The following is a 19,816-nucleotide window of genomic DNA, read 5'->3' on the forward strand; positions in this document are numbered from 1 at the left end:
GAGACAAAGATTTTGTAAAATTCTGATTTAGCTAGGAGTATGAGTGCCATTTCATTCACAAAACCGTGACTCTAAAATCAATTTGGAATTTTTCACTTTTATTTTAGAAATAAACTTAGAATATTTTTCAACAATTTTTGGATCGAAAAATTCGAAAAACGAAACAAAATATATAGATGATTATTATTGACGTGGCCGATGGGAGACGTAGGATCCGCTGACGTCCCTCTCATCCACCGTAAAAATTTTAGAGCATCCACGTCAATTTCTGATAAAATTTTCCAGTAAAATTTCTGGATAGGATAACTGGTGAATGCTCTTACGATTTATTATTCTTTCCCTATTTAATTTCCGTCCCACCCGATTGAGACCTCTCTTCTTCAGATCTGATCTGAACTGCGGCCCGACTCGCCCACCTCCTTCGTCGTCGTCATCGTCGCCGGAGCCGAAGATGTACATGGCCTACGGATGGCCGCAGGCCATCCCCATTGAGAGTGACGCATCCACCTCCTCTTCCCCCTCCGATCGGGTCGTCTACCTCAAGGCCATCAATCGCCTCCTCCTCGTTGTCTCCTCCACTCACCTCGAGCTCTGGAGCGTCTCCCAGGTACGCCTCGACTCTCCTCCACTCCTCCCATCGCCTGTATTTCGGTTCTGTTTGACGGGTGCGCTCGATCCCGCAGCACAAGGTGAGATTGGGCAAGTACTTCAGGGACGCCGACTCGGTCGAAAGAGAGGGAGAGAATCTCCAAGCGATTTGGAGCTCTGATACCAAGTCGATCGCGGTTCTTGTAAGTGAGGATGGACTGATTTGTGTTGACCTGTATCCGATGATGTTTATTGAGGGCCATATTTCTAACTTGACATTCTTAATATATGGGTAAAATACGGAATCATGTTTTCGGTTTTGACGTCCTACACTTTGGTCTGCTCTTTGTCAATTCTTATGCCTGCTTTGGTTCTGGAATTTGCATAGCATTGCCCATCTGTTGTGTCAATGTTCTGCGAGCACATCTCTATACCATCAGGAACTGAAAAATATTTATGCACGTGTCTAAATTAAGGCAGATTCCTACTATTGGCAGTCAATATATTCCACTTCTTTTAAAGTTAACATACAAGGCTTAGTTAACTCTCTAGTCATCACTGAAATTACCAGAGTTTTACAGTTTGAATTCTGGATTCAGATTTTTTGGCTCTAGATTGTATTTGCTTTCATGAACGCTGAGAAAATTAGTGTCTTAGTATTTTGTATCAAGGGTAACAGAAGTGAGATATCCATTATCAGTTTCAAGAATATTAAGTAAATAATGTATATGGTAAACTGATCAAACCTTACCATGGTGTTAGAATAGAACGTCCTGTGTTCAAATTATGGTAATATTGGTAACTCAGCAATTGTATTCTATGAGTTAATGCATTCACATGTTGGTCCTGTTCCAGCCCACTCAAGTCTGCTTGTGCAATTAATATTATTTTAGGATTCTTATTAGTGCCATTATTTGAATTTTCTTATTTGTTTACTGGTTTTACTGCAGACTTCTTCATCATATTTACATATTTATAAAATCCACTTTTCTGGAAAAAGACTTGTGATTGGTGGCAAGCAAACACCTGGACCAGTTCTTGCTAATATCTTGCTGGTTATCATTGAAAAGGCACCCTTTTCAGAGAAAAATTTAGTAACGTATGATATCATTTCTGAATATCCAAGGCCTTTTATGGCTCATTCAAAAACTTAATTCTTGTTACTTTTTTCATCTTTCTGTCAGTTGCAATTTTGTATGTGATAGCAAAAACATGCTCCTTGGACTTTCTGATGGGCAAATACAACTTGTCTCATGGAATGGGGAGGTATTTGTGGTTGAATTACTTTTTTTAATGTTTTGGTAATTTATAACCTTTATCTCCATGAATCTGAAGTTTCTTTGCCTTTCTATTTCCATTTTTAGATGCAAGTTGTTTACCTGCTATTTCTTCTATATCCAGTTCCCTAGTAGCTTCAGACTTTGTTGCCAACCACCACATGCTGTACCAGATGTATCTTCAACTGCTCTTATAGAGGCGACTAGTGTTCAAGAGTCTACTCAGTGCTGTCCTAGAAGTTCAGCTATTATCCAGCTAGAGTTATCATCACAACTGAGATTGCTGGTAGTTTTGTTCTCCAGTTGCCAAATCGCTCTTTGTTCTATAAGTAAGAAAGGATTAAAGCAAACACAGTCTATTAAAGCTGAGAGATGGTTCAATACAGAGGATGCAGTGTGTGCTTCTGTAGCTTCTGATCAGCAGATCCTTGCAGTAGGATGTAGTAGAGGTGTTGTGGAGTTATATGACCTGGCAGAGAATGCAACACTTCTACGAACAATATCATTGTATGACTGGGGGTAAGACTCAGATACTGTAGTTAGGGTAGATTTCTACTTTGATATATTATTCTTCTCCCCGAGATTTTTGTTTCCTGAAATTGTGTTTTGAGAGCAAGATTGCTCCTTAATTGCATACATATCTGTTCCCCACATGTATTTTAATAAGTTGTAAAATTGTCTTTAATTTTGTGAAGTTGGAAGTTATATTGCTTAATTATGTAACTATTTTTGGAGTCTCACGTTATAGAGTATAATTCAGTCCTGAATCGCTAGTATGGTCATTAAATATTATGTTGGAGTCTTGTGTACATGAGTGTAATATTTCTCTTTTTCTGAATTTAAAAATGCTTATTTGGTACCAGAGATAGCTTCTTTTTTATAGGATTTCTTCCCTCATCCCATTCAAGGGGAGGCCACTGGTTTGATGTATTGCAGCTTCTCTTCTTGATTCAACTTCCTTTCCTCTCCCCATACTCTCATGAAACTGGATCACTGCTGGTTATAGCACCATGCCACCATGGCCAAATCTGCTCATCTTAGCTCTATGCAGTATGAACAGACATCTGATCTAGTTTCATCATTTTGTTGTGTTGTGATTTCTAGATCTTATCTTTTGTTTTGCATTAGATCTCCTTCGGTGCCCAAGGTGGAGCAACCAATAAACCTTGCTTCTCGTTGTGACATAACTCAGCTACTCTTGTTTTGGTGGTTGCTTTGCTCTGCTACAGGGTAGCATTAGTGCTGTGGTGGAGAGATTTGGCATTACTTTGGTGAAGTCATTGGTCAAATCATGCTTCAGGAGAACATAATTTCTATTGTGGCACCACCAAGCATATAATATCTTCTCCAAACACCTAGGATTATTTATCTATTTGTGGATCTACTTTTGTAATTTGTACCGTTAGCTCGGCATCAACTAAGAGTAATGCCCATAGTTCATCCTACTCCACCTTGAAGGTAGTGTTGGAGTTAATAATATAGTCCTGCTGTCTAAAGTATTATACTGCAGTCTTGTATATGTCTATGACTGTAATGTTTCTCTTTTCTCAATCTATTTTTTACTATTCTCATCATGCTTTTAGAATGATAAAAGCCACTAATACCACATCTCTAAATATGGTTATAGAATCCTTTTTTACTGTTGCTACCAGCTTGTTTATAGGTTGCTAAAACAAATGGAGGGCGGAACTGCATGTCCAGTAGTGTTCTAGATGATAATTGACAACTGGTGGATTCTTCTTCTATACCCAAGTTTTGGTTTGATTCATTCACTTTGTTATATAAAACATGGAGTTTCACTTTGCTTATAAACTCATGTATGACATAGCAAGTGTTTGATAACTTACAAAGTTCAAGATTAAAATTTGGAATCCAAGTGAAGATTGCACACTTCCTAATGGAGACATTGGAAGTTCTTTTTGTTGGATCGAAAAGAATTTAGATATCTCCACAATAGCATGATATTGTCCACTTTGGGCCTAGACCCTCATGGTTTTGCTCTTGGGCTCTCCCCAAAAGGCCTCATGCCAATGGAGATATCTTTTCTCTTATAAACCCATGATCTTTCCCATGTGTTTCCAATATGGGACTATGTTTGCAACCTTGCAACCCCAACAATCCCCCCCTCAAACAAAGGACCATGGGCTTCCCACGTCCGATCCTCGACCCACCAGGTCTTCCTGCCCCTCGGTCTACCCGACCTACTAGGACTTCCTGTTGGAGTGTATACTGAAAGCCTAAGCTTTGTTGGCGGTTAAACCTTCTGGCAGTCCGGGCTCTGATACCAATTGTTGGATCGAAAAGAATTTAGATATCTCCACAATAGCATGATATTGTCCACTTTGGGCCTAGACCCTCATGGTTTTGCTCTTGGGCTCTCCCCAAAAGGCCTCATGCCAATGGAGATATCTTTTCTCTTATAAACCCATGATCTTTCCCATGTGTTTCCAATATGGGACTATGTTTGCAACCTTGCAACCCCAACACTTTTGGCATATACGTGTGTGTCTGTGTTTTGCTATTTGTTTTGTGCACACATCCATTGTCTTTTGTTGAGTTTTCCAAACTAGAAGAAATTGTTTTTTCTTTCTTTCTTTCATTTTTTTTTGTATCAGGGAACTTATAAAATGACTATTTACGTTACTATGGGTGGCCACTATCAATGTTACTTGGTATCAGCGTGACATATCCACTAATATGATTGACTCAATGAAAAAAAAATTATAGAAGTGCCTTTCCAATCTGAAAAAGAGATGTATGAAACTTCATAACTCATCCTGTCAAAAGTAATAGTTTTCATGTAATTGATAAATTTTTTGTTTCCTTGTCCATTCTATCTGAAGGTTATTGTTTTTTGTCCTTTATATGAAAAAGTAAAATGAGAGGTAGCTGCTTTATGAGTTACAGGTACTCTAAGGAGGATACAGGTCCTGTATCTTGTATAGCTTGGACACCAGATAATTGTGCATTAGCAGTGGGATGGAAGTTTAGAGGGGTTACAGTTTGGTCCGCATCTGGCTGCCGTCTTATGTGCACGATTCGTCAAACTGGATTGGGTTCAGTTTCATCTCCTATGGTTAAGCCTAATCAGGACTTGAAATTCGAACCTTTATTTGGTGGCACCTCACAAGTTCACTGGGATGAGTTTGGATACAAACTTTATGCAATTGAAGAAAGACCATTGGAGAGGATTTTAGCTTTTTCATTTGGAAAATGCTGCCTTAATAGAGGGCTTTCAGGCACTTCATATGCTCGGCAGATTATATACGGGGATGATAGAGTTCTCATCATACAGCCAGATGATACGGAAGAACTTAAAATTATGCACCTTAATCTACCAGTAATGTCCTATTTGAATTATTTTCTTTGGCAGATGGTTTAGTTATATTATTTACTAAGCCTATTGATACTTGTGAACCAGGTGTCTTATATATCTCAAAATTGGCCTGTTCTACATGTTGTTGCTAGCAAAGATGGTATGTACTTGGCAGTTGCAGGTGTTCATGGTCTCATCCTCTATGATTTGCGTTTCAAAAAATGGCGTGTCTTTGGAGATGTCACTCAAGAGCAGAAAATTGAGTGCAAAGGCTTGTTATGGCTTGGCAAGATTATTGTCGTGTGTAACTATATTGAATCTTCCAACACGTGAGAACTTTAACCTTTCTATTTCCTGTCATTTTCATTTTTCATAGTGTTGCTGATGAATGATAATGAATGATCATTACCATTTAATATCTTCAAACTCAACAGAGGGTATCCAGCAATTTGGCCTAGATTTGTTAACCTGGATAAACTTCTTTTTATGTTTGTAAGCCTCTGTTGCTAAGGTTTTTGATTATTATTGTTTTTTTTTGTCATTATGAGTTTCCTTATAGGCATGCAGAGATTGAGTCGCTAAACACTGTAATTGGAGAAGTTGCCCCTTTTTGTATCATATTTAATTGAACAAATTTGTTTACATAAGTCATATCAAGGCTTTAAATACTTGAGATAGCTATGTATAACTAGCAGTTGTTATGTTTATATGGTTGTTATATATTATTCTTTGATTTTGTTAGATAAAAAAAAGATATAAGAACACTTACCTAGTGTTTTGCCTATGTATTAGATAAAATTAGTTGTTTAGACAGAATTAGTCATATTTAGAGCTTTTGCGCTGAGCTTATGAATACATGTGGTTATCCTTTATGAAATACATACGCTATACGATATTTCTTTCCTTAGATTATACATGGTACCAAAGCCACTTGTTTAGCATTATAGTTTTCCAGAAGAGGTATCCCTTTTTCTTTCTTTCTGTTTTTTTTTCTGGTTGGGGGTGGGGAAGGTACTAACTTCCCTCTCATCTCAGGATCCTCTTTCCTTCCTCTCTCTCATCAATATGAATCCCACTGTCTCTAATGAGCCTTTTTCCTCGGTAAGCCTTAGCGACCCTTCCTCAAGATCCTTTTCTTTCCACTTGAAGCCTTGCATATTCTGTGCTGCAATCTATATATGGTGATGTCAGATCCCATTTGCAGCAGCCATCCTCACCTTCTTCTATGGCCTCAAGCGGCAATCCACCAACCACAGCCACATCTCCTCTACAGAACACAACCAAGCTATGTCATCTTCATTTTTTTCCTTCTACAACCATCTCCTTTCTTTTCCTTCGGCTTCGTCATATTTCTTCTCTTCTTTTCTTCGATTGTTATGTTCATGTGTTGTTGCACCACTTAAAAGCTAGTGGAGACTTGAATAGAGAAATATTTGTTCTCATATTGCTAAACTCTAGTAAAGGATCAAGCTGAATTTGACTATGTATTGCTCCGAGGATGAAAGGCTTGTCACCTGCATGCTTCATCATTTGATTAGGACAAAGGGATCATTTGTTGTGTGTTCCATTAATTCTCAATTAATTCTTTATGCATGCTTCTCATTTCATTATTATTGTGTCTACTTTATATTTGCTATAAAAGTTTCTTTAGTCTGTGTAACAAGATGGACATAGATAACATACACACTAGTTTGAGTGGGAATGTTATATACAGGTATAATAAATAACTTAATTTAATACCTTATACTGTTTTAGATAGATTAAGCTATTTAGATAGAATTAGTTAGAGGTTATAAGTTGAGTCTATGAATACATGTAGTTATTGACAAAACTATTTATTTAGATAGAATTAGTCATGTTGGGGGTGTATGATTAGTTTATAAATACATGTAACTATCCTTTTTGAAATATATATTCAATACAATATTTCTTTCCCTAGATTATACAAATTAATATAAAGACTTTTTGTAACAACAACTAATGTGCTATATGTCCAAACATTTTCTATTATAGGATTAAGCGCAATTTAACTACCCCCCATTATAATATTTAGAAAGTTCTTCTGACGATCCATGAATTGCCAAAATCCTACTATGAATTTGTTAGATTCTAAAAGAGGTCTACATAATTTTGTAGGTATGAGTTGTTGTTTTATCCAAGATATCATCTTGATCAGAGCTCTTTACTTTATCGAAAGACGTTACTTGGGAAACCAATTGTCATGGATGTGCTCCAAGACTATATACTTGTTACTTATCGTCCATTTGATGTTCATATTTTTCATGTGAAGATTTCAGGAGAACTATCACCTTCTAGTACTCCAATTCTTCAGGTAGTAAATTTGGTTATTTTCTAATTGCATCACAATAGCTTTGATTGCAACTGTTATAGCTTACAATCTGTGAAATAAAGACTTCTTTTGTGATTGAAATAATCAAATAAAGAACAGCTTTCTACAGTAAGGGAGCTTTCCATTATGACCGCAAAGAGCCATCCTGCATCAATGAGATTCATTCCTGAGTTCACAGCAGAAAATACATCAGAAAAGAACAATTCTCAACAACCCTCAAGGTACATGGTCCTTTCCTTCAATTTGTTAAGATCAGGCTGAGCTTATAATTGTGATTGCTTATCATATCAGATGTTTAATACTGCGGGCAAATGGGGAACTTTCAGTTATTGATTTGGATGATGGACATGAGCAGTTGCTATCTAATTCAGTTGAACTATTTTGGGTTACTGGTGGCCATTTTGAAGAGAAGTCAAACCTCATTGAGGAAGTTTCCTGGCTAGACTATGGCCATCAAGGAATGCAGGTATATGAGGACTATAATTGTTTTTGGCAGTTTATTTCATAATTACATGCTTATGTCATTTGGAAAAGTTGATGCAAATGTTGGTTGTGTTTTCATAGGTTTGTTTCCTCTTGTATCTGTTCTCAATTGCACTTTTAAGTGTTAATCTCTATGTTATAGGTTTGGTATCCATCACCTGGAGTAGATCCTTTCATACAGGAGGATTTTTTGCAGGTACGTTCTTATCTTGATGTTGGTGGATATAGTAATCTGTTTCTTGTAAGCTGTGAAGTATGCCCTTCCACCTCAAGTCTATATGGCTTAGGCACTCAGCAAGCATCAATACAACCCAAGCTTCTAAAATTCGCTAAGCGCTAGCGCCTAGGCCGCTTAGGCGGGGACTAGGCGCCGCTAGGCGGATTCCAAGTATCAACATAAATTACATAATAAATCACATTCTATAACTCCAACACAATAACAACAAATTTAAAATGAGTATAAAATTACACAACTAATAAAATATCACAAATTTATTCTACTTCTCCATAATTTTCAACAACTCGTTCTTCATCGGACACAAACTCAATATTATCATTGTGAGCCTCTTCTTCTTCGGATGCAAAATCATCCTCACGAAGTTCTCTCACTCTAGAGCTTCTTCGGGGTTGTCTGATAAAATGACTTTCCAAAGGATGAGACTTTGGTCAACCTTCAATTCAATCGCCTCCAAGTCACTAGGAAAGATCAGACAACAATTTTTTCTTCAAATCAATTTCTCCATCCTTTTAACTCTCTGATTTCTCAGAAATGTGGGCTTCTTTATTCGCTCTAATTTATCCGGCTCTGGTTACTCAGTACGATGAAGATGAAGTTTGTACTAACCGCTAGGGCAAGCCAACAAATCGATTTCCTTATTGGACTAAAGTTTAGGGCTTATAAAAAAAAGTTACATTTCAGTTTTTTTTTAATTGGGTTTTAAATTTAAAACCTTAAACTAAAAAAAATCATGAAAATCGACGATTCGACAGATTAGTCAGCGCCTAGGGCCGTCTAATCCCACCTAGGAGCCAAGGTCGCCTAGGCTGGCCGACTAGCATGTTTTCGGCACGGTTGGTTGGCGCCTAGCGCCTAGCGCCTAGGCGGCCGCCTAGACCAATTTTTAGAACGCTGATACAACCTTATGATTATAAGCCTCAATGATAATGCACTGGTTCATTTCATCTTGTAATTAGCGAGATCTTGCATGAGAAATACCTTTTCTTTCTCTAGTTTGTTTTCAAGAGGTCCTTGAATCAGCATAATTAAAGCTGGACAAAGAAAAAGTTCTGATGCTGCCACATTGTACTTAAACATGCTAACTTAAAAAATAGGCGAGCCAGTTTCTGATGGCACATAGATGCATCTGCATTTTCTGTTTTCAACAATGCCAATTATAGGAGCATGCAATTTGTGCATAATTTTAAATATCAATTGTGTTCCATATAAAACAGCCATCATAGTTCAAGTACCCTTAAATCACCTCTTATGGGATGCCTTGTAAGATGTCAGCATTTCATGCTTAGGCTACTCAGCCTTTTGTTTTTTGAGTCAAATCAAGGATTATTTTTTTTATCAAGTTAATTATGATTCAAGTAATTTATTTGTTGATTTTATTTTATGTTATATATATATATATATAATTTTATTTCACATTGCAGCTGGATCCTGAACTTGAATTTGATCGAGAGGTTTATCCATTGGGCCTTCTTCCAAACATAGGGGTTGTGGTTGGTGTGTCTCAGAGGATGTCATTTTCAGCCTGCTCAGAGTTCCCATGCTTTGAGCCTTCACCTCAAGCTCAAACCATTTTGCATTGTCTCCTACGCCATCTTCTTCAGGTACTGATTTTCTTTCAAGCCTTATTGAAAGTGTTCAGATCTCTATGTCAATTCTTTAAGTAGCTATCCTTTTGTTGGTCGTCTTAGAAAACAACTCGGATAGCTCTCTCAAGTTGAACCTGCATGGTAGAGGTTTAAAAGTTTTTGTGAACAAAGTGCTTTTTGATGCAATTTCATTTTGCATCATCATAATTCATTATTGTTTTAGTAGCACTAATATAAAAAGATGTAAACAAGCCAAATAAAAAAGATAATATGCATTTGTCATATGATAAGTGACAAAGAGTGTTTTTTGATGCAATTTTCATCATCAAAATTTAATATAATTTAGTACAACACTTGATAAAAAGATCTCAACAAGCTAAATAAAAAGGATAATATTTATCTACCACATGATAAGTGGAAATAAAATCCAAATAATAAGCAAATTTCTCGTGCTTTATATGGTAAGAAAAATTGTAATGCTTATCTAAAATTCTTCAGAAAGAATTGATGTCTCTTGAGAGAAATGACTATTCTCAGCATGCCCCTATATAGAATAAGAGCAATGCCATATGAACCATATGCATAAAAACCTCATTAATAGTTCTAGGTGAATTGCCCAGCTTGGTTTAACTTTAGGCTTTTCAATGGATATAAACTGTAGTAAAAGCAATTAATCTAGGTCAGGCTTTTGATTCATTAAAAAATCTAGCAATCTGTTAACTATTTCTTATCTCAACAATTAGTTTACTTTTCTGAAAGTTTGTGTGTATAGCTAGCATTCAAAGTGTATATTCTGACTAGTTGTACCTAAACCTCCGTTGCTAGAATTGATAACTTGGCATTTAACATTTGTTTAAACTCAATTTGGGTTTAATACGTTGGATTAACGTATTTGATTGATATTTTGACAAGCTAGGTTGCTTGGACTTTGTAATAAATATCACTTGACCAATGAAAGCAGACAGTTAGGTAATTGTGACTCAAATTATTTAGATCCGTTAGATTGAAAATTAAGGTTATAGTAGTTTTTGCAACCTTCAAGTAGGCCTGTTAAATAGTCAAATTATTGGTGAGATGTAGGATGTTCTTTTACAAGCTTAGAATCAAGGAAGAAGGATATTTAAAATTCAGCTAAAATAAATGTGGCATGCAGAAGGCCTGAGATTGAGATTCTCACATTGGAGTTTCTTGTTTGCATTTCTTCATTAGAGGGGCAAAAATGAAGAAGCATTGCGCTTGGCATGCCTTTCAGCAGAAAAACCTCACTTTTCACACTGCCTAGAGTGGCTTCTCTTTACTGTATTTGATGCTGAGATATCCAGGTATATACTAAATTTGATAGAATTATGGAGCTTGTTATTCATTTAATATAGATAAGCTATTATTTGCAATCTATTGTGAGTAGTTTGTGATGGTCCCTGGAGAAATTCCATGGAGAATCTAAAGATAAAATTAAAGATACCATCTGCTTGCTCGTCTTGAAGTTTGAAGTATTTTGCCTAAGATAATTATTCAAAGCTTTAATTCATTTGCATAGTATCCCTATTCATGAAATATGTTAATCAATGATTTTAGTGCCACTGATACTTCATATCTTTTGTTTTTTTTAGTGCCTATTTATCTACTATCTTGTTTTTCCATGTTAATCATTGTTTTCATTTATTTATGTGTTCCAATGTGCCTAATGCTTTTGGATGTCATCTCAACTATGGAAACAACCACCTGCCTAGTGTTAATTAACTAATTCATTCTCACACCAGAAGTTGGAATTCTATTGCTAACTAAAAGATGTCCATTAGAAACATCATTGCAAGCATAGTTAAGGTATGTTGGGATTAAAAATTTACACGACTTTGGGTAGAGAGTGCTTCAGCAAAGCCAAGGTACACCACAAGATGCCAGTGCATAATTTGGGAGGAGAAGCCTTCTCGCACTATGAACTCCCGAGGAAGAGTGGTTGGGGCTTGATGCCACAAAATCACCACATATGATCAAGTATGGTGCTCCAACTTATGCAATCAGATCTTGAGAGGCAGGAGATGGTTGGGGCTTGCGGGAACTAACCGATTGCAGGGGAGGATCTGTCGCTGTTGTGGCAGGAAAGGGAAGTAACAGAAACCTTAGTGGAGAATTTTTTGTCCCTTCGCAATTCAAAATTCCTTCTTTGTGTTGTGATTGATGCTGATGTCTTTTCTTGTTGCTATCTGCTCATTCCATAAAATTGACTCATTAGCTTTGTCAGACCCAACTCTTGATTCAAAATATTTAGACTAAGTTAATGGTGTTCCACTCTTCTAAACCTTTAGATCCCCTTCATTAGCTTTTTTAAACCCAACCATTGACTCTCCATGGGAAATTGGAACTAAATGAAGGTGACATTTCTCATCAAACGTATTTTCTCCTCTTATTTTTGTACTTTTCTCAACATTATTGGACTTTCCCTTTCTATTCACGGCTAGGTTTTTCATATCTTATGTCTTTGTTGTTTTGTTTTGCATAATATTACATTTATGTGCAAGTTTACTGATAGTATTTCTTTTACTTGTTGCTTCCTGAAACCTTGCTTCAGTTAATGCCTTCGTCTGCCTAATCGCTGTTTGTCTTGAAGATCTAATAATAGAATTTGATTTGTGTATGTTATTAAAACCTTTTTACATCATCTGTTAAGAAAAAAATAAAGTGTCTGAAGCATTAAAGTCTACCACATTGACCTTTCTACTCTTGATATTTTCCACACCTTGAGCAGTTTTCCTTTTGTTGCATCCTAGGTAGAGTTATCAAACGGGCCAACCCGTAGTGGGGTGGGTCGGCCATTTGGCGGAGCTGGGCGGGGGCAGGCTGATCCGTCATCTTGTCGGGTTGGAAAATCTCCAACCCAACTTAAGGTGGGTTGTGGGCTCGGTGGGCCAACTCACGAGCCCACCGAAAAAAAAAAAATATAGAGAAAAGATTAAAATTTTTAAATTTGGATTATGGATTAAGCGGGTCAAACCCACAAGCCATTGAATTTTCCACTTTAGTTTTAAGTTTGGGAGGAAAATTTATTTTTTCTCAACCCGCGGGCCAACGCAAGCCCGCTGCAAGCCGACCCGTGCGGGATTGATAAAATTTTAATTCAAGCTGCTTAAATTATTTGGCTGGGAGGGCCAACCCGACGGGCCCAACCCAAATTAACGGCTCTAATCCTAGGTGTGTCTACTTTATCAAATGCTGTCAAGAACCGTTAAGTGTACAAAAGCCTTTCTTATATACAGGGAACTCTAATATGTTGTATAAACTAACTAATAAGCCGAACATAGTTCCATTTGAGAAATGTTAAATGAATCCAATCAAGTTTATGCACATACCATTAACTAGCAAAATATCACTTTAATAATGTGCTTGAGGAATATCAGTGACAAAGTTTGCTTAATTACAATATTTTAATTATGATTCTTTTGGTTGTGGTAATTATATTAGGAAATGTAATATATTTGCTAAAATTTATGATTCTCCAATTTTACTTCACTTTGCATTCTGCCTATTGAGCATCACGGGATATACTATTCCCTAACAATATACCTTACTTTTTTAAATGTTTCCAGAGCACATTTTAAAATAAAGATTCTACTATCTAGATATGATGCATTTCACCTGCTTTACCTCTATCGTGAGTTTGATTTTATGACTTTTGCAACTAATATCATAGGCAAAATGCAACCAAGGATCAGTTATCCTCAGGGATGTCATCTTCAGGCAATTCACTCTTAGATAAGACATGCAGATTAATAAAGAATTTTCCAGAATATTTGGAAGTTGTTGTTAGTGTTGCACGGAAAACAGATGGTCGCCATTGGGCTGATTTATTCTCTGCTGCTGGAAGATCAACTGAGTATGTCCACATATTACCTATAGATATCTTTTCATTGTTAAATTTACTAAAATACCTTAATTTGGTTATTTTATATGTGAGATCGCTCTTTCCTTCATATAAATTATCTATTTATTCATACCTCGTTTCTTTATAAGTTTACTTTCACTTGTTATTCGAATAGGAATATGACATATAGTTCTTTGGCAGTATAGGCATGAAGGTGATTTCTTATAATAACATGATATATCTGAATTGGCCTATCAATATGCCTGACCCAGTGATTGAAATCTTTAGTTTGTACTCTTTAAGTCTTAAAACCATGATATTTACTCTTCTACCAATGCTAAATCCTGGAAGTGTGCAGATTAACAATAAAATAGCATTTCTACCAGTTAAGTTTGTTAGCAACTAAGTCTGATTGTTTCAGTAATGAAATGTAACTTATGTTTTATTCAGCTGACAAGCTATATTTGAAAGTTATCTTATATATTTGTTATGCCTTCTCGCAAACAATTGCAGAGCACCAAAAATTTATGGTTTATGAGTGGATGTTGTTATTCAAATTTCAAAGAATTTATACTCGACTAAATAGCAAATCCTGGCTATTTATTTTCTTCTTCTTTTGATTAATATGAACATATAAATTTCAGATTTCCCCACATTTATTTTTCAATTCCATTTCACCCTGTAACAAATTGATTTTATCCACTAAGGTTGTTTGAAGAGTGCTTCCAACGAAGATGGTACAGGACAGCTGCTTGCTATATACTGGTAATAATAATCAAATATGGGTTGTCAGTTTTTTTTAATAAACATCTGTGTTGTACATGTTTCAGTTACAATTTCTTTTCTTTTCATCCTACTGAATTGATGAACTGTCTACTAGTAATTATCTCAATACTTTCTACTACTCTAGTTCCTTATCTTAAGAATTTAACAATATGGAATGGGACTCCTTCTGAATAGCTTTAACTTGTGATATGAAACTTAATATGATGTTAAAGTATATATTGTGCTTGGATCTTATCAGTAACTAAAAGAATGTCCCCTGTTAAGTTCAGTCAATCCAAGTGTTGAGCTGGATTAATCTACTCCACTCCAAGCTTTAAGATCTTATTCAATGCTAGATTGCGATGTCTGGTTGTAACTAGAGAATTTCTGTACTTGCCAATGCAATGTGTCATATGAGTTTCAGTTGCCCACCAATCAAGAAAAGGGAGAGAAAGCTGAACAAGAAAAGAAGAGAGGAAAAGTAAGGAGGAATATGTCTCAGTGAGGAGAAGGAAAAGGAGACTGCTCCTTGAAAAAGAAGATGACAAAGATGAGGACTTATCTGGTTTTATCCTCGACAAATCAATAAACTTTAGTGTTAACTGAGGAAGAGTGTTTGATGGCCTTTCCCACTTGCGAGCTCACATGCTAATCCTTTCTCACTTAGCTAATGATGAATGCCCTTTGACATGATCTTCATCATATACGACACCTCTGCTGAGATACCTTTGTTTCGATGAGATTTGGGTGTTGGCACATGAGCAGAACAGTTCTTGCTTGAACTGCTAGATGAAACAAAATTAAAATATGGTGTAGTCTCTTGGCATACAAGTGAGGAAAAGCTCTGAAATTTCAGTCACATTCATTTCACTTCTTAGCTTGAGAATTGGGGGTTCATAGTTTCTTATGGGTATGTGAGTACTGGTGCCAATTCTGATTGTGTTAGTATGAGGCGGTATTGTTTGACACCATGGAGTGAAAAGAAGAGGAAGAATGCGGACATGATATTGCCTCAATAGCCTTAGCCGTGGAACTGAAATGCTTGTGCTTGATTTGCTGCCACCTTATGGCTGGGTTCTTCATCTCCATGTGATCTAAAACCACCATTGTTATATGTATCTGCAAGAATGAACTCGAGATTTAGTCTTTTCTCGAAAACATGAAAATGTTGGAAGCATTTTTCCTAATAGTTAAGGCTTTTGGGATAAGTGGTTACTTATCCCGAGAAATAACCCTAGCATTATAAAAGGAAGTGATATAGTGAAGCTTCACGTTTTTCAATTTAATTGTCAATGTTCAATGTTAGATGACTTTTTCATTTGCAATTTTTTCCTATAATCTGTTTATGCTTTTACACATTGTCTAGGTTATAGCTAAATTAGAAGGTCCTGCTGTGAGCCAGTACTGTGCCCTTCGCCTACTTCAAGTAAGACAATCTACATCTAAGACCTTCATAGATTAATAGGCAAAAAAGAAACAAAAAAATGAATCTTTAAATGCACTTGTAATATTGCAGGCAACACTTGATGAGTCTTTGTATGAACTTGCTGGTGAATTGGTACGGTTTCTTAACATATGGCCTCTTTCAGTTTCCATTGTCCATATACTTTAGCTCTTGCATAAAGTACTTACACAAAATGAAAACTTAGGTACGGTTCTTGCTTAGATCTGGAAGAGAGTATGAAAATTTGGCTACAGAATCTGACACGCTGTCTCCTAAATTTCTGGGCTATTTTCTTTTTCGCTCGACATCCCACAAGCAATCATCTGACTTGAGAAGGTACAGGGGTATCTCCGACTTTATTTTCCTCTTTAATCTGGAATAACCTCCAAAAGGTGTATGCCAATTTTTTGTTTGTTTGAGCAGCAACTCATTCAAAGAGCTTAGCCCACATATTGCATCTGTTAAGAATATTTTAGAGAGCCATGCCACCCATTTGATGTCTGGAAAGGAACTTTCGAAGCTTGTAGCATTCGTTAAGGGTACACAATTTGATCTTGTGGTGAGTTTGTCCCTCAGCTTCAGCCCCTATCTTCAAATCCCACTTTGTTTCCATGAACCACTATATAGCTTAACATAAATTATGCCCAACTTCAGGAATATCTTCAGCGGGAAAGACAAGGCAGTGCTCGCTTGGAGAATTTTGCATCAGGTCTTGAACTAATTGGGCAAAAGGTATTAGCTTTGACAGATATAGTGTATCTGGTTTTCTTTAGGCCTTTGCCAATTTATTTGCAGATTTAGTCTATATTTGGAGTTATTATGCCAAAGGGGAGAACTACACCTGGATGTACTTTTGTTTTTCTAATGAGTTTCTTTTTGTCTCCCCTCATGAGTAGGTCAATTTTCTTAATCGTATTTAATGTTTTCTGCTGCTGTGACTGCTCTTTTGTTATAATTTCTGACATTATTATCAGAAATTGAAATGGATGAAACAGAAGCTCAGAATATAGATTAACCCAGCAAAATAGATAAACAATATAATTTGTATGTTATGTATTGTTTTCTTTGTAAATTGAATCATAGAAGAGACAATTTAACTGAGGACTATCAAAAGACCATCAGCAGTAGAATTAGTTGCCATTCAGAAATGTGCAACATAGCAGCTAGTTTGTTGTAGTTATGGATAAGTTCCCAGGGAATGATAATTGCTTGTCTGAGTAGTTATTTAATAACTTAGCAGTTTTTAGATGACTTGTACTTTCTTTTCATTGGTTTCATAATTTTTTTAAATGACTTGTATGCTTTTACATTTTGGTTTATGATCAATTTATTCCCATGTAACTTCAATAAGCTTCAGAGTTTCTAATTTGCCTAAATGTGACTAAATATGACAATTAGCTAATAATCAAATGGCTAAATTGAATTATCAAACTACTAGAATACATCCTCCCTCATGTTTTCTGTCCACAGCTCCAAATGGATACTCTCCAAAGCCGATTGGACGCCGAATTTCTTTTGGCACATATGTGCTCTGTCAAATTTAAGGAGTGGATTGTAGTTCTTGCTACTCTACTGAGGCGTGCAGAGGTATTTCTATATTTGCATTTTTAATATATGTACATGATCTGTGTACCCCTTGCATGTCTCAAGTCTTTTCTGGAAAACAAACAAATGCAACAATAAAGCTACATTGTGCAGTTGCTCTGTGAATTTTCCTTCTCTTATTGTAGTATTTCTTCCGTGTATTGAAATATTTCATGGATTACTTTGCTTTTACTCATGAGGAATCGCACTATCGATTTATCTTGGTATAAGTATATCGTATGTTGCAATGGCTTTGCATGAGCTTTTCTCAAAGGAGTCACGTGCATGAACTTTCGTAGGTTTTTTTTTAACCCTTATCATATTGGGTACGGATGGAAAGTTAGCTGTGACTCCCTAGCAGACAATTTTTGTTCAATATATATACGGCCATGATTTGCTGGCCGCCCCTGTGTCCGCCCATGCTGGCCGTCTGAGTGCATGCGGGGCGTTTGGAAGTGATCCAGGCACCCGGCTGCACTTAGGCCCCCAGCAGATTGTCTCTCTCTCTCTCTCTCTCTCTATATATATATATATATATATATATATAATCTCCTTTTGCTTTGCTCCACTCTCCCCCTTTTTTGTGCATTTTCTCCCTTTTCTTTCATCTCTCTAAGGAAACACAGCCTATATCTTTCTGTTTACTCACGAGTTTGTAGTTTGGGTTCCTCTCCCTTTCTTAGGTTCTTAGGCTCTTATAACTAATGCTGTTTGTTTTTCATATTTAATTCAGAGTATATTTATTGCGGTTTGGGGGCAGAGCTTCTGAGAATCTAACTTAATTTTGCTTTGTTCAGGTTCTTGTCGATCTTTTCCGCTATGACTTGCGCTTGTGGAATGCCTACAGCCGGACACTCCAGGTTACATTGCAACCTCTGTGTTACACTTTCATTTGAATCTTGAATTCCCCTAACATGTTCATCAAATTCCAGTCACATGCTGCATTCCATGATTACCTTGATCTCCTCAACATGTTGGAAGAGCAACTTGCTTCGTTGTCAAATCTGAAACTGCAGAATGGGTCTGCTGCGGTGTCTGATCCATCATCAAGTTAACTGTAATTATAATCTTCACCCTCGCCACAGCCACGCAGTTTGCATTTATTGATGATAAGGATCTATTCTTGGACAGATGGGGGAATCTTTTTGTTGAGGATGTAAATAGCTCACAGCAAAAGCATTTGGAGTGGATTTTATTCTCCTTTTTCATTTCTTTCAATAAAAGATGCTCCAGAGTTCAGTTTGTTTGTAATATCTTGTATGGAGAGTGATTGTCTACCCTTTCGATTGATTGCCCATGCTTTACATGTTTCAATGGGCGTATATCTCATGAGAGTTTAGGGTATTCTACGTGAAATCAAGTTTAGTTGAGTATATCTGAAAATGCCTGTTCATATTGTCAGTTGTAACATTTTAGATTAGATTACCCTTTTAAAAATATTTTATTTTACACAATTTGTTCTGAACTGACGATCTTGATTTAGGGTTTGGCTATGAATTTCCCAGCTCATTTATTTGACCCTTTTTAATCCCCTTTTTCAGAGTTTAATGGGGTGAAATATGTTTTATTTATTAACCTTTTCTGCCGCTGATACTGGGTAAAATGTTTTCCGTAATTCATCCGTCAATGTCTTGGTGTAAGACTAGTGGTATTGGATAATTGAGGGTGAATAATATTATTTTTTGTTCCAACGTAGTGAGGTATGATGCAGGTTCGTGCTGTGTGACCATACATCGCAAGCATCACGTCCTCAGGACAATTGAGGATGTATGATTTCGTGATCGAGAAGTTTAGAATTCGATTTTTGAGATGTCATTATCTAAGGTTAGTGTTTTAATCATACATGGGATTGACTTTAGGGAGATCGTTGATGTGATAATTTTACATACATCACAAGCATCACAGTTGACCTTTTAGTTGGCAGCACTTAAATTAATTAAATATAGGTGAGCGGGTTCGTTCTACTTAACTAAATCAGCTTTAAGGGTGGATGCCTAATAAAAAATATGGGATTTACATGTATATATATTATATTAATATTTTTATTCTCCCATATTCGTTTTAATAAAAATATTAATTATTTATGAATCCCCGTTATCTATTCATTTATCTTTATTTTTATTATATATTAAAAAAAATTATATTTACACAATTTAAATGATTATTATTTAAAATAAATACTAACAATATTTTTAAATATATTTTTTACCTAAAATTAAAATATATTTATTTAAAATTAAAATATTATTATAAATGTGAAATGAAGAAGTACAACATATAAAAAAAAATTATACTTACATAAAATTAAAATACAACACGGATTATT

At 36.0% G+C, this 19,816-nt stretch overlaps 1 protein-coding gene across 1 annotated transcript; it reads left to right on the forward strand.

Annotated features, from left to right (window-relative positions):
* The first annotated feature begins 346 nt into the window (after nt 1-346).
* On the forward strand, nt 347-18,944 carry LOC121973214 (guanine nucleotide exchange factor subunit RIC1-like). The gene is made up of 23 exons (XM_042524778.1): nt 347-607; nt 684-791; nt 1,539-1,687; nt 1,773-1,854; nt 1,990-2,384; nt 4,773-5,205; nt 5,287-5,510; nt 7,318-7,513; nt 7,631-7,752; nt 7,823-7,997; nt 8,157-8,210; nt 9,674-9,853; nt 11,048-11,160; nt 13,527-13,709; nt 14,405-14,462; nt 15,829-15,888; nt 15,979-16,020; nt 16,112-16,242; nt 16,330-16,465; nt 16,561-16,638; nt 17,377-17,493; nt 18,288-18,350; nt 18,423-18,944. The coding sequence occupies exons 1-23, from the start codon at nt 452-454 to the stop codon at nt 18,543-18,545; spliced, it is 3,378 nt and encodes a 1,125-aa protein (XP_042380712.1). The 5' UTR covers nt 347-451; the 3' UTR covers nt 18,546-18,944.
* Nucleotides 18,945-19,816: the final 872 nt, after the last annotated feature.

This window comes from Zingiber officinale, chromosome 1B, assembly GCF_018446385.1.
Source record: "Zingiber officinale cultivar Zhangliang chromosome 1B, Zo_v1.1, whole genome shotgun sequence".
Classification (NCBI taxonomy): Eukaryota; Viridiplantae; Streptophyta; class Magnoliopsida; order Zingiberales; family Zingiberaceae; genus Zingiber; species Zingiber officinale.

Bases quoted from the DNA above. Each gene is read 5' to 3' on its own strand.
- LOC121973214 (XM_042524778.1), top strand. From the start codon at position 452: ATGTACATGGCCTACGGATGGCCGCAGGCCATCCCCATTGAGAGTGAC. The intron at 1,688-1,772 runs GTATGATATCAT...TCTTTCTGTCAG, and splicing joins TCAGAGAAAAATTTAGTAAC to TTGCAATTTTGTATGTGATA. The intron at 11,161-13,526 runs GTATATACTAAA...CTAATATCATAG, and splicing joins TTTGATGCTGAGATATCCAG to GCAAAATGCAACCAAGGATC.